This window comes from Camelus bactrianus, chromosome 17, assembly GCF_048773025.1.
Source record: "Camelus bactrianus isolate YW-2024 breed Bactrian camel chromosome 17, ASM4877302v1, whole genome shotgun sequence".
NCBI lineage: Eukaryota > Metazoa > Chordata > Mammalia > Artiodactyla > Camelidae > Camelus > Camelus bactrianus.
The window spans coordinates 33,260,861-33,286,286 of NC_133555.1; the positions used below are offsets into that span (position 1 = coordinate 33,260,861).

Genomic DNA, 25,426 nt, shown 5'->3' on the forward strand with positions numbered 1-25,426 from the left:
TCAGGGAGACATCCCCATGAATGTCGGTGGGGCCATGCAGTATTTGGAGAATTGGCTGGGAGGAGGGGTAGACAGGCCAGATAGGGACACAGCATTAACAAAGGCGGGAAGGGTTTCTGGGCAGGGACTGGTTGGAAGTGGGGGCAGCATAGGGCCAAGAATGTAGAAGTGGCCATGAGCGGCCTCAAACACCAGGCATGGGGACTCATTTATTTATTTATTTTAATTGAAGTGCAGTTGATTTACAATTTTGTGTTAATTTCTGGTGTACAGCATAGTGATTCAGTTATAAATATATATATTCCTTTTCATATTCTTTTTCATTATAAGTTATTACAAGATACTGAGTTTAGTTCCCTGTGCTATACAGTAGGACTTTGTTTATCTATTCTGCATATAGTAGTTTGTATCTGCTAATCCCAAACTCCTAATTTATCCCTACCTCCCCTTTCCCCTTTGGCACCCATAAGTTTGTTTCCTATATCTGTGAGTCTGTTTTTGTTTTGTAAATCAGTTCATTTGTGTCATTTTTTTTTAGATTTCACATATAAGTGATATCATATGATATTTGTCTTTCGCTGTCTGACTTACTTCACTTAGTATGATAATGTCTAGGTCCATCCATGTTGCTGCAGATGGCATACTTCACTCTTTTTATAGCTGAGTAATATTCCTGTGTGTTTGTGTGTGTGTGTGTGTGTGTGTGTGTGTGTATCACAACTTCTCAATCCAATCAACTGTCAATGGATATTTCCATGACTTGGCTATTGTAAACAGTGCTGCCATGAACATTGGGGGTGCATGTATCTTTTTGAATTAGAGTTCCCTCCGGATATTTGCCCCAGAATGGGATTGCTGGATCATATGGTAAGTCTATTTTTAGTTTTTAAGGAATCTCCATACTGTTTTCCATAGTGGCTGCACCAAAGTGTATTCCCACCAATACTGTAGGAGGGTTCCCTTTTCCCCACACTCTCTCCAGCATTTATCATTTGTGGACTTTTTAATGATAGCCATTCTGACTGGTGTGAGGTGATACCTCATTGTAGTTTTGATTTACATTTCTCTGATAATTAACTATATTGAGCATCTTTTCGTATTCCTGTTGGCCATCTGTATCTCTTCATTGGAGAAATGTCTGTTTCGGTCTTCTGCCAGGCACAGGGATTTAGACCCCAGACATTGGAAACCCTGGCAGCCTCTTGAGTAAGGCAGGGGTATTATTCATTTACAGCATATGTTGAGCACCTACTGTGTGCTGGTACCTATGTCATGGCCTAGCCCAGCACCCACACCCCCTACAGATGCTCTGTGGCTCTGGGGATGGTAAGAGTGGGGGTATCCCTCATGGGGGTGGGAGAGGGCGGTACAGCCTCTTCTGGCTAATAAGAGCAAAAGCACTGTCCTGCCTCTCACAGCACTATCTCCTGCCTTGCTCCTCCAACGAGGAAATTACTGGGACCCAAAGCTGATGTAGATAGGGATGGGGGGCACAGGGCACTTCCTCCCACTGCAGCACATCTTGGTGCTCCCTGAACCCTCTCATGCCAGGCTCCATTTATCCATTTATTCCCCAGCTACACATGTGTACTAGGCTCTGTGCTGGTTGCTGGGGACTCTGTAGTGACAAAGGCAACCCTGATCCTGCCCTCTGGGACCTGTGGCCCAGATGGGAGGCAGAGGGTAGACAAGTAATGTGAGGATATGTAATGGGGAGGCCAGGAGCATGTGTCAGCACCCCAACTCCCATCCTCAAGTGTAAACCTGGAGGCAAAAAACTGGAGGCCCACCTCTTCCTGTTTCATGATCCCAGGTCACACAGGAGCAGGCAGGGGACCCCAGGGGGGCACCAGGGCCCAGCTCCTAGGGTAGGGGTTCTGATTCTCTCTAGGGGCTGAGCGGAGCCTCTGAGCAGGTGGTGAGATGCACAGGGTGGGCACAGCCGGCAGTTCTGGGTATTCCTGGGTTGCTCAGCCCTAGGCCACCCTGAGCAGCTGCTAATGTCTGCAAGACAGCTCCAAGTACCCTTTAGAGGTAACAGCAATGATGGAGGGACCTGCTCGAGACCAAAAACAAGTGGAGTGTGGGTCTGCTCATAGAGGGTTGTGTCTGGATGGAATTGCCCCATGTACATGCCAGAGATGGTGCTGGATGGATATGCAGGCCCATATGTGTGGTTAAGGGGCAGGCCAGGACCCTCCATGGCAGAGCCTGCACATGTTGAGGGGGTGGGGAGTGAGATGTCTGTGGTGGGTGCTGCCAGAGTCTGAAAAGCTGGGGGTAGGAAGGGAGGGGAGAGCTCTGCCACCTCAAAGTCCTGCTGCACCAACATGGCCCATTTCATAGGCACTCATGTGGCCATGCTTCAGGCACCCACAAACGTGTGTGTATAAAACCATTTGCTCGTGTCCCATCTCCCAGTCTACAACCACAAGAACACACCCAAGGCCCAGGCCCCCACGTGACTGCCTGCAGATAGAGATGCGCACACACACGCAGGTAATTCATGAATAAGTGTGCATCTCAGTCCATGCCTGAATGTGTCTGTCTCTCTGTGGACTGGGTAGACACACACGCATTTACACATTCCTGCCTGGAAAGCCCTTGGCTATCCTGGTGCACAGCCCTATCACAGCCGTCTCATCCACCTCTCCAGTCCCAGCACCCCTGCAGCTGGAGGCGGGCAGGCCCGGGGTGAATATCTCTATTTCACAGACTGGGGAATTGAGGCACAGAAAGGAAAAGGGACTTGTCCAAGACCACTCACCAGCTCCAGCTTGAACCCAAGTCTCCCAAGATCCCATCTAAGTCTGACGTGGCCCCACTGCATGTGCGGAGGTCTCTTCTACACTCCCCTGCAGTGCCTGCAGGGTCCATGACAGAGGGTTAGGGTTTGCAGAGCACCCCCGTTCCTGTCTGCTCTGCCCTCCCTGCACCCCATGGTGGGGAACACTGAATCAGCAGGTGTATCCAGGGCCTCCTCACAGTGGAGCCTCTGAGCTCACAGTCATAACAGTTTGGGAAGGAGAAACCTTTCCTTGGGCTTCATGCACAAAAGCGGCCGGCCTGCAGGAGAAATTAAGGTCTCAGCCAGGCCTCTATTTCCAGCCCCAGTACTCTGTCTCCCCATCCTGTGCCTTCCTGGGACTCTCTCCTCTCCCATCTGTCCCTCTGGCCCTGCCTCCTGTCTTCCCCCTCCACTCTCCCCTCTACCCTCCAGGGGCATTTCTGGGTTTGTTTTAGCAGCTCCCTGACATTCCTATCTGGGAAGCTCTCAGAGGTAGGCCATGCCCTCAGCACCCCCTCCCCGCCCCCCAAGACCCAGCCCTGGCCTGAGAGGGTACACAGGAAGAGTCAGGCCCCACTGTGACCTCAAGAGAACCTGGTCTAGGATGGCCAGCCTTGTCAACCAGCATGGTGCCTACCCCACGATGAGAGGGGCTGTGAGAAGCTAAGCAGGAAGAGGCCCAGCACACAGTGCAACTGAGCTGTGCAGTAAGAGGCAGGAAACAATTGTCCAGGCAGAGGGAATGTCATGTGCAAAAGCATGGAGGTGAGAGAGCGTCTTGATAACCAGACATTGTCGAGCCCCTGTCATGCCTTCGCATGTCGGTGCAGCTAGACATTCATTCATTCTTTTGTTTATTCATCAACTAGTTACCAAGAGCTTGGCACTAGGGCCACTGGGATGGAAAAAAAAAACAGCACTATCCCTGCCTCAGAAAAAGCACGGTCTACTGGGAAATTATAGGACAGAGCAGTGAAGTCCTTGATGAGGGCACACAGGCACAGGGGGAGCCAGGAAGAGGGGACCTGGTAGGGATACACAGGCACTGAAGGAGTCCTGAGGAGGGGTATGATGGAAGATGTATGGGCATCGTGGGAACCCAGGGAGGGGTCTAGTCAGGACTGGGGCTTATTTGTCAGCATTTTTTTTTCATTTATCAGTATTTGATACCCAGTCTTCAGAGGCCCTCTTGGCTGGGAAGGCCTTTGGCAGTTCTTGTCTATATCCTTCATTTTATAGACAGTGAATCAGAGGCCCTAGGCCCAGAACTCAAGTCTCCAGGGTTTCTTTTCAAGAGTATAGTTTTGTTGGATACAGCAGAGATTGTCCATAGCCAGACCCAACCCTGGACTCACACAGAACTCAGTCCTCTCTGTGCGGCACCTCCTGCAGCCCTGAGGTGGAACTGCAGGCCCAGGAGGCTGCTTTGAGGGCAGAGCCAGTGTGGCCTGTGTCCTTCTCAGGCTGGTAGGAACAAATGGGGACCTTGGGCATTTCACTGAGCCTCAGTTAGCCACCACAGAATGGCATTGTGGTTCCTGACCTGCCTCCTACACTGCTGGTGGTGAAGATGGGGAGAGCTGGCTCCCATGACTGAAGCTCTCCGGGTCCTTTCTGCCTGGGCAGGGGTGACATAGGGCTGCCTGTCGGCACAGCAGCAGGGCTGATGGCTGGCTTCCCCTCCACCTCAGCGTTCTCAAGCCATCCATCACTTACAAATTCTCTTCATTTCTAAATAAAATGATTTGTTAATTTGAGTGAGTGATCGCCACTCGTCCGAGCCTCTTTGCAGGCCCGGGAACAGCTTGTGGGCTCCCGGAGCCCCACGCCGCCAGCCTGGCGCAGACTTGGAGGGGTTGTTTTCAATTTAAATGTGAATTGGATGAGGAGAAAAATGTTTCTCTTGGCAATTCCATAGGATCTCACTCTTCTGACAGATGTTGGAGTTTATTATCCCATCGGGCCAGCGTTTTGTCGAGCAGAATTGCTAATTATTTCGGAGGCCGGGCCACACTGAGGTAGAGAAGGAGGTGGCGAGGTGGGGAGGGAGGTGGCGGGTGAGGCTTTGGGTGGCATCTGGCAACACTGGAATGCTAGGCCCAGCCTACCCTCTCCCCACTCCCCACTCCCCACTCCCCTCCTGAGATCTGCAGACATTTGTGGGCAGGGCCTGCCCTGTCCCTTGGTTTCTGCTTCGTGGAGTTCCCTGGAGGAGGCAGCAGGGGTCTGTTCTTGCCAGCACTGCTTTGGCCTCACAGTGAGGACTCTGTAAGGTCACTTTGGGGGTCTGGGATTGCTTGTGTGTACGGGGTCCTGGGTGGTCGTTGGGGAAATATTCCAGAGAGGCCGGTGCTCTTCTCACTGTGTGAAGCCAAAGTCGTTGATTGTAAGGACCCCACCTGGGCAGAGGCCATGCTTATGCAGGCATGTGGCTGGGTATCTTCACAATGGTGGGCTCTGTGGTCGTGTTGGGGTTTGGCATGTCAGTGTGCTGTGCTTGTGGGTCGTGAGCCGCCTGGCATGACTGCATCTATCTACGAATCAGATGTCTGTGGCTGAGTTGCTCAGGCCTTTGAGCTATGGCTCGAATTCATTTCTGTCCCTGGTCCCTGCACAGCAAGGTGAGGGAGGCCTTGGAAGACAGATGGCCAGAGGGGACTAGACCTCAGGAGGGGTGGGCTAAGGCTGGCCAGGGTGCCATTCAGCCATTGTGGGGGAGCCCCGATTTCACCGGGCTCAGTGGTGAGTGGACTGTGGGGGTGGGTTTCCTGGTCTCTGGAGATGTGACCCTGGCACCCAGATCCCTGGCCTCCCAGTCCATCCAGCCGAGGGATCTTAACCTCACACCTGGGGCATCATGGAGCAGGGGAGCAGGGCCAGTTCCCCCTGACAGCCAGCAGGGGACCCAAGATTCCTATAGGACTGGGTCTGAAGGCCTCCTGACTCCACACAGCCTGTGTCTGACTCCAGTTCATCTCTGACACTGGGAGAAACAACTCCTCCTTTAGTCTCCTCTAAGAACCACCCCCTCTACCTCTGCCCCCTTCCTTACCCACCACTCCTTCCAGAGCCCCAAGACAAGAGGCTAGATGCCCTGACTGCCCCCAGGACCCAACACATTATTCTCCCCATCCTTGGATGCCCCACCCCTTCTCCCTCTTGGCCTCTGCCCCCATTCTCCACCCTCCCAGTTCCAGGCTAACCGAAGCTCAATTCCCCAGGTTTAACACAAAGGCGGCAGCAGCAGCTAGGCAGGATTTTATAACCCTAATTCACAAGGGATTCCCTGGTGTCCCAGCTCTAGAGGCTCTAGAATTGAGATGCAAACCAAGACCAGCAGAGCACAGGGCAGGGAGGGTCCACCCTGGTGCTAGGTCAGGAGAAACGGCCACAGCATCTGGGCCTGAGAAGATGGAATAAAGCCCTGTGGCCTCAGTCTCTCCCCATCCCAAGTCCTGGACCCTGGCAGCCACTTAATGGCGGGGAGGGTGCACAGCCACCCCTAGACTGAGATCCTATGAGGCATCTCTGATTGACCATGTGTCCCTGGGAACCAGGCCCTCTCTCTTCCCTGGATAAAACACCATGACATCCTTCCATTAAATAGGGCATGTTCAGAAGAGTAAATTGCTACTATTTTCTCCTTTTACTTCACTGTCATCAAAAATTGATCTCATATTGCATCCTTATTTCAAAGAATGAGCTAAAAAAATAAAATAAAAATTCCTACTCCTCAGAGTGGCAGCTGCATCAAGCTTCCCATTCCCCCCCCCCACCTCACCCTACACACCCTTCCCCCAAAAAAAGAAAAGAAGAGAAGAAGAACACGGCCATAGAAACACTGCGCAACTACCAGCCCTTCCGGGGCAGCTGAGTGTGGCGGGGCCGTGGCTTTGGGAGTGAGGAGGGGCAGGCCCAGTCTGCGGGCAGAAGGGGATTTTGATCTGGTGAAATGTGGTAGAAAATGGGGTAATTGGGGGAGGTTAATTTGGATCTAAATTGAGCGATTCGTTATCTCAATAAGAAGCATCTCATTTTCCAGGGAGATGACTGTGCCTGCCAGATGCCGGCCTGCCCGTTGGCAGGGCAGTGGCTCAGAGCAGGGCCCTGCCGCCCACCCTCAGCTGGTCTGGCCTCACAGAGACACTGACTCCCCAGCTTGGGGGTGGGGAAGGCAAAGACAGGGGTCCAGGAAGGGGAAACTGAAGCTGGGGAGAGTGTGGCACCCCAAAGAGCACTGAGGCCTCCTAATCCCAAATGGTTTTCCTTCACATGAGTCAAGCTGCTTGCTGGAAAAGAAGAGAATGAGTGGGGTGGGGAGCACAATTTAATTTCGTTTATTTCCCAATTCATTCGGCAAAGTATTGAGCAGCTCTTCACAAAAGCACAGGGTATAAAACATAGAATATGAGATAAAGGAGCCAAGGCAAGCAACCTCAAGACCAAGTGCTTGGTCTGGTAGGGCCTCCAGGTTGACCCTGAGCCTCCTGGTAGCCAAAGGAAAAGGGAAACCCAGTGCTTTGTGTTCTAACCACAGGAGATGAGACTTTAGATCACCTCCCCACAGAAGCCAAGTCTTGCTTCCCATGGAATGGTGTTTAGGGGACACTTCATGATGTGCCCCTCAGCTCCTCCCCCCTTTACTGGGGCCAGGGGCTGGCACTTGGGCTCCAGTCCCGAGCATGTCTCTCCTCCCCAGGCTTCAGATCCTCATCTGTTCTTTGCCAGGGACCACAGGCAGGAGCTGCTGACAGTGCTGGGACCACTGATCACACAGGTGTGGCCAATACAGGCTTCAGTGCTGGAAGCCTGGGCTCAGCAGCTGAACAGACCTAGGTTTGGGTCCTGGTCCCTCCTCTTGCCAGCTCTTTGGCTGTGGAGTGCTCAGACACATTGTTATGAGACTCCTTCTTCTGAAAAATGAACCAGTAGCACTAGCCTCACCCACCATGGTTGTGTTGGTCACAAGCAGACTGTAGACCGTAAGTGATAACTGTAATTACGAAGACATTTGGCAGGTTTGGGACCTGGTTTGGGACTGGTGCACAGGATTTCCTTGCTCCGAGTATATGCCTAACCTGGTATTGGCTGTACTGTGACTGCAGGGTTGGGGGTGAGCATGGAGACAAGTGGAAGCCCGTCCCTCCACTGTGAACTCCACAAGAACAAGGCTGAGTCTCATTCATCCTGTGTCTCCGGCACCAGCACAGGCCGTGAGCATATTTGTTGAAAGAAGAAAGAAGAGGGGCCCTGGGGTTCTCCTTTTCATTTATTCCATACTGTGGTGTTGAGGTAAGATAACAGAAGGCGAAGTGATCGCAGGTGGAGTGAGGCGTGGGAGGAAGGTAAACCAATGGACAAAGTGAGGGCACATTTGAGGAGTGGACCACTAGGCGTGAATGAGCAGGTGGTAGCCAGAAGGGCCCGTTTGGCCAGGCATGTGTGGCAGGCGGTAGGGCCTGTGGGGCCCAGTGAGCTACCTCACACCCAGCCATGGCAGGAAGCAGCCCTGCCCACCCTATGCCTTAGAAGGTGAGTTCAGGACATGAAGATGAGACTCCACCTACCATGTGCAAATGGACCTGAACATATGTTTACGTACATGCATGAATATACACACGTGTTCCCACGCACATGTGCAGAGGTATTCACATACATGGGATTTCTTGTCTGCACTTGTGTTCGAGGACTCTCATGCATGAACTCATGTGTTAACGTTCAAGTGCAAATACACATCTCCTTCACTATTTCCAAGTGCTCCACCCCCAGGATTGCAAAGCTGTTGATCACAAAGTCGGATGGAAGAGGCCTTATCTCCCACCTCTTACTAAAGCTGGAGACTCCTGTGGTCCTCCTGCTTGGCAGACCTCTCTTAGCGGAGGCCCAAGAGTCCCCAGTCACAGGAGTCCCACTTGCCCCCTTCTCCTGTGGGGGAGTTCTAGGGGGCTCTGGAGGCAGGGGAACTGCATCAGGCTCCAAAGTACTGGGGAGGGAAAGCCCCCATGGCCAAGACCCAACCCCAGGGACGGGCCAGAGGCCTGGGCCAGGCAGAGCAGGGGGCTGGGAATCAGGTGGTCTGGAGGCCTTGAACACCTTGGTGAGTAGAGGCTGGGCTGGTACTAGGGCACAAAGACCCTCCCTACCCCAGAGAGTGCCTGGCTCTGGGGATTCAGGAAGGGAAGCAGACCCAAGGGTGGTAAGCAAGTTCTACACTCAGCCTCACTGTTCACCCCCACCCTAGGGGAGTCCCCCCTCTTGCTGAGCTTTGGTGTTGCCACCTATGAAGTGGGATGAGGATGGTGCACGGAGGTTCTGCCCTGATGGCCATGGAAAGATGGCTGGGGCCAATCCAGCTGGCCCAGGACTCAGAGTCTGCTCCTCCAGGCCCTTAGCTCAGGCAGCAGTCTCAGATCTAGACAGAGCCAAGTACAGTTGCTCCCAAAGGGTCACTAGGTTCAACACTGATGAACACAGACCCACAGCAGTGCCCTAGCCCTGATGCCATGAGGGTCACAGGCTGTGCCTGGCAGCCGTGCCAGAGGCTGACCACAGGTAGAAGAGGGCCCTTGGGGTCCAGAGCTCACTGGGTGACCTTGGGCAGGACACACAACTCCCCACCTCCTTTGGGCACCCCTCCTGTTTCCTCTGCTCAGCCTGTGCTCTGGGAAAGGGGCAAGAACACCAAGGCTACCCAGGATGACAAGTGTAAGGTCATGCAGTAAAGCTGAGGCTGAGCTCAGGCCCACCGGGGTCTCCTTCTGCCCCCTGAATCATCACCCTGCCCCACAGCGTTCCCCCATTCCATGCTCTCTGATCCACAGCCAGCCTAAGGCCTGCTTCCTCCTCAGAGGGAGCTTGTGATGTCTCATGAGTGAATCAGTGAGTGGGGAAGGGAAGTTTAGTTACACAGCCCCAGGGACAACCCCACACCCTGCCCTCAGAGAACTGTGACTGCAGACAAACTGAGTAACCACCTATGAGCCTCAATTTCCTCATCTGAAAAATGGGTTAGGAATGGGATCTGCTTTGTAGGGGCTGCTCTAGGATTCATGAACAGTGCTGGGGTGCAGTGAGCATGCAGTGGTGTGGCCTGTGACAACCAGTTCGTGTGACAAAAAGTCCTACAAATGCATTTCTGGGTGCAGGAATCCCTCATCAACTGTATATATTTCAGAAACACTTTTTACTCAAAGCCCCGCCTAATCACCTGGCCATGGGTTTCTCCTCCCCCAGAAAACTCCTGATCCTTCCCTGACGTCTGACTCTCTTCCTGGCCTTTCCTATTAAGCCCAAGTGCCACCGGATTCCATGTGGCCAGCACCTCAGCGTTCTTCTATTTTCTCATTGATGCAGTGATGGCAGATTGTGCCATTTTCCCATTTCACAGGGAGGAAAACTGAGGCCAGAGAGCTAAAATCACCTAGTCAGAATTGACCCGAGTCCACTGTGGGTCCATCACTAGAGGGTCCCTCCCATACAAAGTCTAACCCAAAGGGCTGAGATGGAATTCCCAGGGGCTTAGCCAGCTGGGATTCAGGGGTCCCTCTCCTGGGAGATAGTAGAGAACAGACTCCCAGACCCTTGTCCCAGGGGAGAGGGGCTGCAGCCTGAATGGAGGTTGGGGTGGCAGAAATGCCCCAAATAGGCAGGCACGTGCTGCACAGCCGCTGCCCCAGCCTCCCCAGCTGGTGCCATGGCTCTGTGGCCGTTGCTAGGCATCTGTAAGGCCCAGGTGGGCCCTACCTGTCGTGGAGCAGCCGCACAGCATGGGGTGGGCACTGGGCCCAGGCAGGAGCGAGGCCGCCTCCGCCTGCCCGCCCTCCTCTCACTTGGCAGCAGCGAGCAGAAGCCATTAGCGCCTGGCAGCCCGTGTCCCACAGCTCTGACAAACGCCTTAAATGTTGTCGCCAAGGCTCCAGCTGTCCCTTCGGCCGCCTTTACTCCTCGTAATAACCAAGTGTCGAGGCTGATTGGAGCAGCGGGATGCAGCCAGTATTCAGAGCAGCTTTTACCCTGGATGTTTCCACCTGGCTGCCAGGCTGTGCCCACCCCACCCTACGCCTCCAGGCCTTTGTCTGCCTGTCACCTCTGCCCAGGCCCCCAGCATTGCCCCCAGACCAACCAGTGCCCAGCTTTGTGTCCCAGGTTGTGCCCATGCTGCTGCCACCAAAGCTGGTGGGCAGGGATGGGATGGAGTCTCAGGCATCCACACCCAGCAGAGTGGGACGATCTGGCTCCAATTTCCACTCTTTTGGGTGACCTCTGAGAGGGAGCCCCCACTTCCTCTTGGTTCGACTTCATCTCTCAGCCTTGGTGTCCTTGTCGGTGAAATGGGAATGATGATTGGGCTTCATGAGGCTTAGAGGGAACGTGTGTGAAGCAAGGTGTAAATCACGGTGTCCTGTGGAAGAGGCTTGGCCACACTACGACCACAGACACTCTTGGATGGAAGGAGGCTCAGGAGAGCAAAAGCCTGCATCAGCTGATTTGGCCATGACTGCCCTCCTCTCCCCACAGAGAAGCCCACTTGTTCCCACCTCCATAGCTTTGTACTGCTGAGGCTTCCACTTGGAATCCCCTTCCTTCTCTCTGTCTGGCCTTGTCCTTCAAGTTTGGCCTGCTGTTCCCTCTTCCAGGAAGCCCTCCCAGCTTGATCTACCCACACTTCTCTCCCACAGGTTTTATGTGACCTTTTGAGTGGGTCCTAGATGCTCAACATTCTCCTCTTATTGTCTGCCTTCATCCTCACACAGCCTCATGTGGTCAGGACCATTATAAACCCCATTTTAGAGACAAGGTAATCAAGGTTCAGAGAGGGGTGAGCATCAGTCATCCATGTCACACATGGGGTTTCTGGCTCTGCCCCATGGGGCACTGTGGCCACTGATCAGGGAAGTAAACTAAGTCCCACCTTCTGGAGTGGGTGAGCACCCCACCCAGCCCCTGGGCCATGAGGGCTTCCTTCCTGAGACACCCAGTTATAAGCACCAGAGTCCAAGCCAGATTTGATTGGTTGATTTATGAGGTCTCTGATCACTGAATCATTTGTTTACAGGTTCCCTAGCCTTCAGATGGTACAGGAGGGTGATGGACAGAGAAAGGTAAAGAGTGAGTAGTCTCTGCCCATTCATCAGACTTTCCTCAGGGATACAGAGGCGATGGGGCAGGTCGTGGCGTGGGCAGTGATGGTGGTGGTGATCACAAGGAGAAGTGATATGCTAGCGGAGCTGCCAGAGTGGCATGATGGCCATAGTAGTGACGTAGTGGTGGTGGAGGTGATGTTTATAGTGGCATTGATGGTGGATAGTTATATAATAGTGTTGGTGCTTGTGATGATGAGGGTGAAGGTAGCGATGGTGGAGCTGCTGGTGATGGTGGAGATGGTGATAGCAGTACCACTGGGGATAACAGTGCTAATAGTTATGGGCATAACTTTGGCAGTGATGATGGGAGTGGTGCTGGGGTGATGAGGATTATGGTAGCCACAGTGACAGGGGTAGCAGTCGTGGTGAGATGGAATGATATTGGCAGTGGTGATAGGGAATGTTGGTGGTAGTCACGGGAATGTTGAGGGTGGTTAAGTGGAGGTTACTGGTGGTGATGGAGGTAATGGTACTGGTGGTGATGGCGTTGATAGGGTTGGCAAGGCTTCCTGTGGTGTGTACCTCATGGGACAGTCTACCAGGCAGCCCCATACCACATGTGGGCTGTGCCCTAGCAGGAGGCAGGATGCAGTGGGGCTTGCTTGATTCTCTTTTTCTTTTAACCTCCAGTGAGCACAGCCTTCTGGGTAATGAGATGCAAATTGCAAGAAAAGACAATGAGCCAGCCTGTGGCTGGTGGGGCAGCTTTTAGAGTCAGTCTGATTGCCTCCATGCCAATTTGCATGGCATTAGCTGTACATGTCTCCTCCAACAGGCTCATACATTTCATCTGAGGTCACTTGGATGATTGCATTCAACAAAGGGTGGTGACCTGTGATCCAGAGCAGGGACAGGGACAAGGCCACTCTGACCCTGACCTGACCAGGGCTCCAGAGTATGGCACCAAGGAGTCTGGGCCTGTGTAAAAGTCCAGTGGTTGGGCTAACTTCATGGTCAGCCAAGGCTGACCATGGGTCTGGTTTGGCCCACACCATAGTTCTATCTGGGCATGTATTGCACAAATGACAAACAGGCCTTAGGCAAAAGTGAGGCCTGGCTTTTCCCTGGGATGCCTCAGTACAGGTCCAGGCTCTGCCCCTAACTGGCACCATTGCCTAGGCAGTCCCTCCCCCACTGTGCAGTAGGGCCCCCAGCCTCATTGTCTCCACATTGGAGGTGATGATCATCAAGCCAGGCTCTGCCTATGGTGTGCTCAGCCAGTTCTCCACATCAAGGTCACATGTTGCAACTCTCTGAGCAGGCCCATTCTGTCACTGTCACCACCACTTAAGGTTATGCCTGTGATTATTCCTAGAGTGAGACCCGGGGAGCCTAGGCAGGGCGAGACCCAGGTGGATTCCCAAACCCAATCCTGTAGGCCACCTGCCCTGGGGTCCCTGCTGCAAGGTGAGTCAGGGGCCCCTTCCCTGCTGTCCTTGCTCTCTGGCTCCTGCAACTTCTCTGACTCAGTGCATCCCCATGCCCTCCCCCATACAGATGACAGTTGGACCAGGGGCTCTTTCCCTTGGCCCTCCACCTCCAACCCAGCCAATGCCCCCTCAGGCACATCCCTGTGCCCCTCTGGGCCCGCCTCCCTCCTCACTGTCCAACTGCCTCTCCCCCTGAGGTTGGGCCTAATCAGAGCTAATCAGAAAATTATGAGCTGCCTGATTACTGATTAGATTCCTAATGTTAATAGAGTCGAGAAGGGCCCACTCAGGCTGTGTTTTAGGAAAAAGTATAAAAATAACATCAAGGAAAGGGAGCATGGCGGCTGGGCAAGGGCTTGGGTTCGCTTTGGTCACAGGTTGGGGCTCAGGCTCTGCTGTGCTAGTTGGAGCGTGGGGGTGGGGAACAACACTCAGGCTCAGCTTTAGGGTGGAAATACATTTCACAGCAGAGAGGCCTCCTAGCATCCCTAAATTCTGCCAGTGAAGTTGCTACCCCAGGCAGCTTTTCCTACAGAGGCCTCTGTCACGTTCTATGCTCAGGACAGTGGGTCTGAATCGCAGTGGAAGAACTTATTGATGGTATACCACATGCAAGCACGGCCTGGTCTGTACTACTTATGGGCCTACTTATGCCTAGCAAAGGCCAGGCACACAGTAGGTGCTTAATAACCATTTGACAGTTAAGAGGGAACGTCACATCAACACCTTCTCACTGGAATCTCTAGCCTTCTGTCCCTGAGCTGTGGCGGGGTGTAGAGGCATCTGAAAAGGCTTCCTGGAGGAGGGTATTGGAGCACATCAGGAGAAGGCACTGGTCTGAGGCCCAGGCAAGGGGTGCTGAATTCCCCAGGGATCCAACTCCTGGCTGACCTGGCCAGATGAGGGGTGCACATCCACCTTCATCGGCAGCCTCTTACTCTAGCAGGATCCCCATGACTTTTGCTTCCAAACCGTCTCATCACTGACAGCAGCAACTGGGTGGGGCTGGTGGATGACATCTTCATGAGGTCCAGAGTGGGTCTGGGGTCCCAGAGAGAAGACATGAGCAGCTCACACCCCTAAGGCAACCCCTTGGCCCCCCTACATGGGGTGCCCAGTGTGGCCCATACTTAGATTCAGCCTCTCTCTGTGCTCACCTTTACCTCTGCATCATCTTGGATCCCTGTGTTCTGTCAGTGCTGCTTCTGGCCTGGTCTCTGTTGTCTCTGTCCCAGGGAAACCCAGGGCCTCCAAGCCAGTAGGTTCCTAAGGACACCTCCTGATCCAGCCCCCACCAAACTGACCATGGTGGAAGCCTGTGCCTAGCTCTGGGGCCACATAGACCCATGAATCAAGTCCCTTCCTTCAAGAGACCACATCTGGGAGGGAGCTAGACAGAACAGAGACACCATAGGGAATTTTGGAAACCCACCTGACAAGGGCACTAGGCTTCCCGGAGGAGGTAGATGGGCACTGACTCCTAAAGGGTGAGGCAAAGCTGCCAGGGGAGGAGGCAGGAAGGTCGGTACAGGCTCAGGGCACAGGAAAAACAAGGGTAGGGAACCTAAGCATGGCAGAAGTGCAGAGTTCAAGGTCAGCATGGTGGGAGGCATGAGATTGGCAGGGCCAGGCCACACAGGGCCCTGTAAAGGATGGCGACAGAAAAGAGAGGAGTGGTCAGGGCATCTAGGAAGCACTGGATCACTAGATGGGAAGCACAGGGGCCTGTGTGTGAAACCTGAAGGTGTGAGGGCCTGGGGCAGATGAGCCCGTGCCAAGCAGCTTGGGTGGGTGTCTGAAGTTGGGGCAGGGGAGGGGGTGTTCTGGGGAGGTCTGGTCTGGAAGGGGGAAGAGGGAGGTCACAGGAATACGGGGCTTTGGAGGGGAGCAGCTTCTAAAGGGTGACCTTGGGGAAGTGACAGCCCAGCTTGGGTGGGGTTGGTTGAGTAGGATACCCCAATGAGCTCTCAGTCCCTGCCTGGGGCTGGGCTGGGCTGAAGGCCAGGCCAGAGTGCTGGGGGACAGTGGACAAGGGTGATGCTGAGGAGGACAGTCCATTGGCATGATCTTCAGAGGGGGAGAGATCATGCCATGGTGAGAAGGCCCAAGAGAGAAACTGAGTTTGAGGGAAACAGTCAGGAGGCCCCTGGGATGAAGCTGAGGGAAGGGGCAACCCAGGACCTGGGGCTGAGTCTCCAGTTTCCAGAGTGAGTCCACATCCTGCCCTCTGTCCATACCTTGTTCACATCCCCACAACCCTGGGAGGACCCGACTGGGATTCTAGTCCCCATTATTCAGGTGAGAAACGGAGGTCCAGGGAGCTAAAATCAGTGCTTCCCAAAGTACGTGCTGAGCCGGTCACTAAGCCTTAGGAGCTCAGGCCTCCTACGTGGCAGGGGCATTGTCACACACAAGCACACAGACACCCACACGTGTGTCTCTAGAACATGGCCTGATGAGGGGAAAGGAGGTGTTCCACGGTACACTTAAATAAATGATGTGTTGCCCTGCTCCTCTAATCAGAGAGTGGCCAACAGCCCTGGGCCTGATACCCTCACATGATGCTATCTGCAAGTTTTTAAAGGATGAAAGAAACATTGATGAATTACACTGAGTCATCATCCAGAGAGAGGAAAACCAACAAAACTGACAAATTTATGAGAAATTCTACATGGCTCACGAGGGGCTGGTTCACCTGTGGAGATGTGCAGGTTTCATGCTGGGAGCTGAGAGGGTGCCAGCTAGGTTGGCAGGTTCTTACCCATGTGAGCCCCTGAGGGACCATGCTGGGCAGGGCAGTGCCTTGGAAGGAGCCCCAGCAGCCTCAGAGTCCACGTGGCCCAGCCCTCCACTCAGGCTCCTAAGAGCCAAGGTGCTTGCATATGGCTGGGCTCTGGGGCCACAGCCCAATTTGGACCTGACTTAGTGTGTTAGACTTACTGGCTTGGTTCTCATTAGGGAACCTCTCACAGGTGCCTGACAGGGGACCTAGGAGTAGCAGCAGAGACCTGACAGGGCAGGTCCCCAAGAGCTGGTCCTGTCCTGCTGCCCTCAGCACGAGGTTGTGCAGGGCCACACTCATCCCCTCCTGAAGCAGCCAGAGTTGAAATCTCTGAGTGTGGACTTCATCTGCAGTTCAGGACAACTGCTCTGTCATTTCAAGCTGGCCCCTGCAAATGTTCTTCCCAGCCACCAGAGACCCTTTCCCCACCCCCTGCCCTGTTCTTTGTATTGACCATGGTTCTTGCTGAAAGCTAAAACACGGAAGCCAGTGAAATTTATGTTGCCACCTGAGTGCCACTTCACCTCCTTTCCTCCCTGAGAAGAAATGTCTCAGCTCATGGCCTTCCTATTCCTGATGTGAAAATGTCTGCTTTGGGGTTACATACTAGTAATAGGACAGAGTGGAGGTTTTAAGTGTCCTCTCATGGCAAAATACAAGCTAGCAACCATCCTTGGGTGCTCAGAATGATCTGGGAAATCTTACCTGGTCTGAAATTCAAGCTTCTGGACACCAGTTTCCCCAACCCCATCTCCATCTTCATCACAAGCCACCCCTCACTTCTTCAAATTTTTCCTGGGAAATTAAAACACAGGCTGCCCCTTGAAGGCAGGGCCAAGAGGCCACAGGAATCAATAATCAAGGCCAAGATGCCCACAGGGAGTGAGCAAGCCCAGGACTGGGGGTGGAGAGACAGGCGCCCCCTTCTAGAGGGGAACAGCAACTGGAATGAGTTTTTCCCTGTTACATGTATTCTGACCTTTTTGTTTTTTAAGGAAAAAATCCATTTTACTAATTTTTTTTTTTTTTTTATCAACTCGTGGAGGATGCTTGTGGCTGGTGAGAGAAAAGGTCAGGGAGCCTGTCACTGCCAACAAACAGTGCAGGCTCATGTGGTTGCTCCCTCTCCACCAGGCGCCCTTTGCAGCTCGGAGTGTTGGTTTTTTCCCTGCAGTTTTGTTTGCTGGAATTTTGGTCTGGGTGTTATGTGTTTGTTTGTTTGTTTGTTTCTCATTGTTCCAATGGTTGTTTTATCTTTAAGCTAAAGCACAGTTAATACAGAAAACATGGGTCAGATGTGTTGTGGGACGGGAGCCGGGTGTGGATGGATGCAGGAAGGAGTGAAAGAAGGGAGGTGGGAGGGAAGGGCTGAGTGCCAGTCCCACCCAGGAGGCGCCGGTGTCAGCAGCACATTTGACAGGAGGGCAAACCCACAGGCCTCTGCATCACCTGCCATGCCTAAGTCATGGGTCCCGTGAGCCCACTCTGCCCATGCTGGTGCACTTGTCTTCCCTGCTCAGAACCCAGCAAAATGGGGATCAGGACAGGACCCATCTGCAGAAGGTTATGGTGAGTGAGGTTGTGCCCATAAAGCTCTGAACAGTCAGAGTCATCGAGACACCCATCACTCACATAGCAGGCACTGTCTGCCCACCTGCACCTCCTGCAGGCCACAAGCTGTGCAAGAACAGGGCCAAGTTGAGATTCTCCTGGTCCCTGAGTGTGGATGTACCTGCTTGAAGAAGGTGGTAGACAGACAGACAAATGTCCACTCAGGCTGAGGTGGCAGGAAGAAAGGACCCACAGGGCCAGGACTCCCCACCTGCCTGCACATCTACCCCATTGTCAGCGCAGCGCCCTCCTTGCTAAGCTGCATCTTCCTTCATTATTATGTAGATATTTTAATTATGCAGATATGTTCTTAGACAGTTTTAAATATGTATATTATTTACTCATTAGACCGTAACAGCTCTGGAAATTGGAAATCTGTATTTAGTATCTATCAGTACACAATACAGAGCTAATACAGGGCCTGCAGGTGGGGAGGGAAGCAGTGAGCAGTGGCAGCAGTGCTGTGCTGGGCAGGGGCTTCTGGGTACCCAGGTGCTTACTCCCTCCCACGGCCTGGGCCCAGTGCCACCAAGATTGAGGGGTGAGTTCAGAGCAGTATCTGAGAGTCCAGTTACTGATCCTCTCCCCTGGGGGAAAAGCAAAGGAACCACTCTGGGAAGCAGGTGGGGAGCATCTGAGTCCGACCAGCCAGGCCCCACCTGGCCAGACCTGGTTCTTCCCTGCATTACCGAACCAAACTTGGGTCCACTTGCCCACGTGCAGAAAGGCCAATCTACTGACACTGGCTTGTGGTAAAGGAAAGTGCTGCGTTTGTTTCAGGGCACCAAGTAAGGAATTGGGGACAGCTAGTGCTCAAAAAGCCCAAACTCCCCGATGGGTTTCAACAAAGTATTTTTGAAGGCCGGCTGAGGGAGGGGTGTAGCAGGGTATGTGATCAGCTCATGCACAGTTCTCCAGTTGACAGTGAGGACTACCAGCTAATGGTTATCTAGTTAACATCTTCCATTTGGTGGGGGTTTTAGCATCTGTAAAACAACTCAGAAAATGTGCATCAAATACTGTAATCTAGGTACTTCAGAGAGGAGTTACAGCAGAGGATATAGGGGAGGGATCTGTCCCCAGAAGGCCCCTTGGGTTCTGCTTGTTTACACCTGGGATGGTCACCGTCCAACAGAGATGGCAGACCTGGGTTTCCACCACTTCCTCACCTGGGGCCCCAGGGCAGTGGTTCTAATGTTCAGTCCCCTTACAGGAGGAGGAACAAAAGAATTCACCTCTCAGGGGTCTTGCTAGGGGTGGGATGGCGAGGGTGAGGAACAGGTATAGTCTCCCTCCTGTCGTTGGATTAACTGTGCCAGTCAGTGAAGCCCTGGCCCAGAGTAGTTCCAGGGGCAGTGTCTGGTATCGTCCTGTCATCATTGCCTTCCTTGCAACCCTCTGCAGTGTTCTCAGGGCATATCCTTGGGGCTGCTGCCCCCAGCCTCCACCTCAGAGCCTCCATCACAGCTTCTGCCAGACTCAGCCTCCAGTGGCACAGATCTCAATTTCCTGTGCCCTGCAGGTTCAGGGCCTTTTATCCTAAGCTTCTCATATTATCTTGGAAGAGAGAGTAGCTATACCTAATTAAGACTAAAATACTTGTACAGTCTTTCCCTCTGGGCTGCACAAAACAAATCCTGTTTGATGGGCAGTTGCTCCCCAGATCCTTTTGGGCTAGACCCCTTACTGTGGGGTGGCTCCAGGTAAGAGGTGTAAGGGCAGGAGCGGGCCCTCAGAGAGGATGGAGAAGCCTGAGAACTCCAGCCCCTCACCTCACCCCTCCCGGCATGCACTGGGGCCTTATCCTCCAGATGTTGGCCTCTGAGGGGGACCCACCATGGCCCAAGGTCCCCTATCTCAGGTCATGGTCTGTCTCAGCTCCATGGCAACTGAGAGGCTGTGAACTTAGTGAAATTCGAAGGTGCCTGTGAAGGGGACTGCTCCCCAGGGGAGCTTTGTCCACAGCCCAGTCCTCCTCTTTCTTGCCTTTTCCTGTAAGAACAGTTTCTGAAACGGAGGGAAATTGGTTGTTAAGTGAAACTCTCTGATAATTGCCTCTGAAATGCCCGCTGTTATCGTGATTGACTTGGCCATGAACAGCCCTGCTCAGCAGTCCCACCATGGTTCCCTTGGCCATGATGGAGACATTGCAGGCCAGGCAAGCCACCATCAGCAACTTCGTAGAAGCATCACCTTCATAGGCAGCCCTCACCCTCCAGGATGTAATGAAGAGGCTCAGAGAGGTTAGACCACACACCTCAGGTCACACAGCTGGCTGAGCAGAGCCAGACTTAAGCCTTTACCCAGGTTCAGAGACACTCTGACCTCGATTTTGTAGCTGTTCATTGAGTACTACTATGTGTCAGGGGCCAGGTTACTATAAACTTGACAGCTGCCAGATATAGCCCCCACTAAGCTCAGAGCTCCAAGGGAAAAACAGACAAAGCATACGGTTCTCTGAGTTCCTTGATGAGGACAAGTGGGAGCTTGGCAGGGGTCAGGGAGTGGTCAGAAGAATGGGGGCGAAGCTAACACCTCAAGAATGAGGGAGTGGAACAGGCTAGAGGAGTCTGGGCGAGAGTGCACCAGGAGGGAGCAGAATGTGTGGGGCCTGGTAGCAGGAGGGCCCCTGGTATGTATTCCCAGTCCTCGTCCCTCTCACCCTCAGTCCCGAGGGGCTGAGTGCAGCCACAGCCTGCCCCGTCCACCTCCCACTCAGCTGCCTTAGCCTTCCTCCCGCACCACCAGGCCCATGTGTTTAGCAGTTTCCACACGTCCAGTGCCCAGGGATGGACTGATTGATCTGTAACACTGAAAAAATAATAATGGCTTGATCGTTAGTGAGGATTAAAAGTAATCCTTTCGCTGCGGCTATTGCAACTCCGTTATTCACGAGTCAGCGGGCTGACCGGGGCCTTTGAGCCCGTGGGACTCCATGAGTTCAAGGAGGCTGGGGGGTGGGGCCCTCTGTCCCTGGGTCTCCCTCACCTTGGCCGCTAGGCCAGGGAGCCTGAGGGGCCGTCAGCCCCCATGTTCCTGAGGCCTGTGAATCCCAGGGTCAGAACTAAGCCCTGAGAGGGTGAAGGAGCTGGCATCACCCGGCCAGTGGGGAAGGTAGGGTCTGGAGAGGACTGCTTCTCAAGGCCATGGCCCAGTTTGGAGACTTCAACTAGTGTCAGTTTAGTGTTTGCAATCCAATCAACCCTGTGGTTTTCTGTGGCCAGGGGCCTGCTCTGGTTGTTCCCACATGTGCCCCAGCCTCAACCCCAACAAAGAGCAGTGGCCTTGGCAGAGCCCCATATGGGCTCCAGGCCCACTCTGAGAAAGGTCTGGAGTCCTTGGGAAGCTGGTGGGCCGCTGGGGGTGGGCAGTGACTGCCCAAGGCTCATCCTCGAGGTGCAGCCCTGGGGGCTGCCCTCTGGGCTCACACTCTCTCATCCAGGCCAGGTGCCTCATGCATGGTCAGTGCTTAGTTAACAGGACTGGCATGACTTGTTAACCATGTGTCCCACAGTAACATCCTCTGAGGAGGGGCACTGCAGGCTTGTGATTCAGAGGCCTCATCCATCCCAGCTGTTGGGGTTGGGGTAGGGGTGTTTGTGGTTGAGGCTGAGAGGAGGCCCCAGGCTGGAAAGGGAGGGACAGGAGTTGGGTGCATAGGAGCCCCTGGGACCTTAAGAAAGCTTTGCCTTTTAAATGCAGAGCCATAATGAGCTGCCAAAGGGTTTAGGGGTTTGGGGAGGAGGGGGTAGCCATGTGCTCAGATCCACATGTTGAAGGTGCCAGGTGCTGTGTGGAGAAAGATGATGAGGGGCCAGAGAGGATACAGGAGGCTGAGGGAGGACGGTCTGGGCTGGGATGACCAGTGGGTGATCTGAGAAAAATCAATGGTGGAATGTAGGGGGATGTAACAAGGTGGATGGTCTCATTTCAAGAAGGGTGTCATGAGCTCCAGTGTGCCTGGGGGTAACCCCAGGTGTCCAGGAACTCAGGAGGGGCCAGGATTGGAGGCAAGACCTGGGAGGTGTCTGGGACTAGAAAGGCCTGTGGCCCTAAACCCCACCTAAGCAGGCACTGCAGTAACAGGTGGGCAGAGGACAGAACCTACAAGAAAGATAATGGGGTAAGAGGAGAGGGAGGTGGAGGCCAGTGGGGACTCAACATTGTGAAGCGAGGCGGTTTGACTCTGAGACGGACTTTCCCACCCTGCCCCCAGGTCCCTCATCCTCATATCCTCCCCAGCATTCAGTGCTCTTGGCCTGAGGAGGAGAGGGTGCCAGGCCCAGTGGGAGTGGGGCTGGCTCTGGATGGCCCCTCTAACTGCCAGGGGTGGCATCCTGCCCATAGAGTGGAGACTGCAGCTCTCCTGGGAATCCCCAGGTCCCCCCCCCCCCCACCACACTGTTTCATGCTGGAAGGGAGGAAAAGCTGGTTTCCCACTTCCCCCGAGGGGCAGCTTCCAGGCTTTATTAGAACCTCCCTTCTGGGGCCCACAAGCCTTTAGGCCTGGGCTGATGGAGGGGAGCACTTCTGTTGAATACCAAGGGGCCAGGGCCTTCTGAGTAGGGCTGGAGGCCCAGAAGACAGGACCCTACTGCTCCACCCACGGGGTCGAGGCGGGCAAGGTGTTGGGGACCAGAGCCCATCCCCCACCAAGAGCCACTCTATCTCTCCCAGGCCTGGTGGGCCCTGTGGAGAATGCCTTCAGACCTTAGTCATGGGCTAGGCAAGGCAAATTCGGTGGTGAGGGCCCAAGCCCAACCCAGAGTCACTCCGTGAACTTAGGCAGGCTACTCACCACCTGCATGCCTGGGTATCCTCATCTGAGGAGGATGTGTCAGGCACATTGTGAACGGGGACAGGTACACATGATGTGTCTCTGGCCCAGGGGACGGCTTGGATGCAGTAGGTGACCCGTTCAGGGTGACAGTCATCATTATGATTAACAGGACGTCACTGCACTCAGCTCTGTGGCAGGCCCTAAAGGGCCAGACTCAGTCCTGTCCTCAAGAGCCCCAAGATTTAGTAGAGGGACAGGATCCATGGAGATACAAAATAAGAATCTCTGGGCATCCAGGATTCAGGCCCAGAAGGTAGTCTGATTCTGGTGCCTCCTAAAGGAAGTCTTCCCTGATGTCCCAAGTTCCCACAACACTGAGCTTCCCAGAAGCACCTCAATTATTCCTACCCTGGTTGTTCTGTCCAGTTATGAGTCTGTTTCCCTCTGTGAACTGAGAGACAACAGGGCTGACTCTGCCATATCTCCGCACATCAGCACAACCTGGTGCCAGGTGTGCCAGGTAACAAGGTGTGAACAGATGCAGCTGTGCTCATGGGCAGAGTAGCTGACGGAAGAGACTGCAGGAACCAGCACCAAAGGACAGGCCAGGCTTGTGTGGACAGAAGGCTTGGCAAGCCCTGCTGGAAGGAAACTCAGGAAGCCAGGACAGAGACAGTGGTGCTGGGCTTAGGTGGACAGAGGTCAGCTATGGGCACCTCCTGCTGGACCCTGAACAAGCTGGGGGCAAAGGTGCATCAGCAAGGCACTCTCACTTCTGGCAGTTCACCCTTGGCTGGAGAGGGCCTTCCTTTTGGCACTGGGCTGACACTGGTTTGTAGTGGATAGAGAGTGACAGTGGACTTGGTTCCAGAGCCTAAGTCCCAGTACATCCTGGGGATCCCCCTGCCATCCTATGGGCAGGAGGTGTGGCTGAGCTGAAGTCCCGGACGTCCCATGGAGACGCCCCTCAGATCACTCTCTGCAGGCTTCACCTTGTCTATGGGAACCTGCTGTGGGTAGGAAAAGGGCCCACACAGTGAGATGGAGAATTTTTGGTGCCATGGAATCTCTGGGAGTCTGGCAGGATGTCCAGGGGGTCCCTGAGCCAGCCTGGCCCCAGGGAGCACTGGGGAGGGAGAAGGCTTTGGGCTGGGCATGGCCTTTCCTCAGCCTCTGACCTCCCTGTGCTCTGTCCCTCAGAGACTGGCCGATGCTGCAGAGAACTTCCAGAAAGCCCACCGCTGGCAGGACAACATCAAGGTAAGAATTGCCATGCCCTCCTCAGCCCCTAGGACCTGCCCACCCCCGGCAATTGTGGATGTGAATGCAGGGGAGGAGGGAGGGGAGGCTGCCCAGCCCAGACCCACTGGAAGTGCTTCGAAAGCTCCTTGGGGTGGAGCCAGCAACCGTTTGAGGCTCCCCTTGGTGCTGGGATACAGGGTGCAAATATGAACCTCTCATTTTACCCCAGAGGAGCTGTGGAGTCTCCCATGAGCAGATAGGCTGCTCTGAAGTGATGCTTCCCAAACTTGGTGTCCCCTTGGTGGTTAAGGAGATGTCTAGACTCCTAGAGGACCCCTGGGGCAAAGAGGCCTCTTGACTCCAGTACTTTCCAGACTTTAATACACTGACTTGGAAGAGAAGCTGGGAGAAGGGACCCTATCCCCTTCCCAGACTTCCCTGAGCAAGCAGCCTGTCTCTAGAAGGCCCCCAAGCTGGAATCGAGGAACAGGCTGTCACAGCCACAAAAACCTCTCCTACGACCAGTAGAGCTCAGAGGGAGCTCAGGTGCTGAGCAAGTGGAGGCTTGAGAAGCTGGGAGCAGGACTCTTCTTGAGGACGAAGGGCCCAGAATGCGAGGGAGAGAAGGAAAGCCTCACTGGCCCCCCAGCCTCAAGCCCAGGTGGCTCACAAATTCAGGCAGCTGTGTTTGATTTGGGCCGGGGCTGGATACACCTGCACCCTTTCTGTCAGGGTCCCAGTAAAGCAGAAGAGAGGCTGAGGCAGGGTTCCTCCCAGACTCAGGGAACCCTCGATGCCAAAGATGATGGAACCGTCAGGGACCAGACCAGTTGGCAGGCCTCTGTGTCCACAGCTGCTCAGGCATGTGGGCCACACCTCCCAGTGGTCCCTGTACTAAACACCGGGAGAGGCACCAAGAGCTGTCCCCTGGGACCCAGAGGACCAATAAGGGGTGGCAGGGAGCCCCTTGACTCATTCCAGCTCTGAGCCACCTCTAGGAGGTAGGAGGGATTGTTATCCCTACTTAACTGATGAGAACCCTGAGGCACAGAGTGGTTAGACCTACCTGAGGTTAGCTGCTAGGAACAGATTCACAGCAGGGCTGTCAGTTACAAGAGGTTCATGCCTATGAAGCAGACCCCCTAAACCTGTTTCTCCTCCCTGGTCCCCATGCTCCCAGGCCACCCTGAGCCCACACCCCTGCACTGTTCCTTTGCTGCCCCATGGGTGCTGAGTGCTACCCTCAGGGAGCTCACGTGGGGTTGAGGTTAACAGATGATTTTTTTAAACTGTGAACGCATGAATGAGCCAGTGACTCCCTGGACCTATCTCCTCTCCCTAGGAGCCCAGGGTGGCCTTTTTCTTCCTCCCCATCCCAGCACCACCACCATCACTGGGCCAAGTGCTTCCCCAGCCTCTTAGCAGAAACATTCATGGCAGCAGGCACTTGCCCTCACTGTCAGCTCGGACCTGCCCCCACCTGCAAATAACCCCACCCGAAGACTCCCTGCAAGGACCAGCCTGAGCCTGCACTCAGGGCCCCAGGATCTGGCTGTCCCTACCTCTCTTATCAACCTCACTCCTCCCTCCCCTCCTCTTGTGCTCCAGCCACCCTGAACACCTCACTCCAGGCCCCTTCCTGGTCTCTCC

At 54.2% G+C, this 25,426-nt stretch overlaps 1 protein-coding gene across 15 annotated transcripts in view; it reads left to right on the forward strand.

Moving 5' to 3' along the window:
• Positions 1 to 25,426, forward strand: part of CACNA2D2 (calcium voltage-gated channel auxiliary subunit alpha2delta 2) — a 136,920-nt gene that overhangs the window by 80,801 nt on the left and 30,693 nt on the right. For all 15 annotated transcript variants that reach the window (XM_074344827.1, XM_074344831.1, XM_074344829.1 and 12 more), the window contains exon 4: positions 23,735 to 23,794. In XM_074344827.1, coding sequence (XP_074200928.1) covers positions 23,735 to 23,794 — 60 coding nt within the window. The remainder of the gene's footprint in view (positions 1 to 23,734; positions 23,795 to 25,426) is intronic.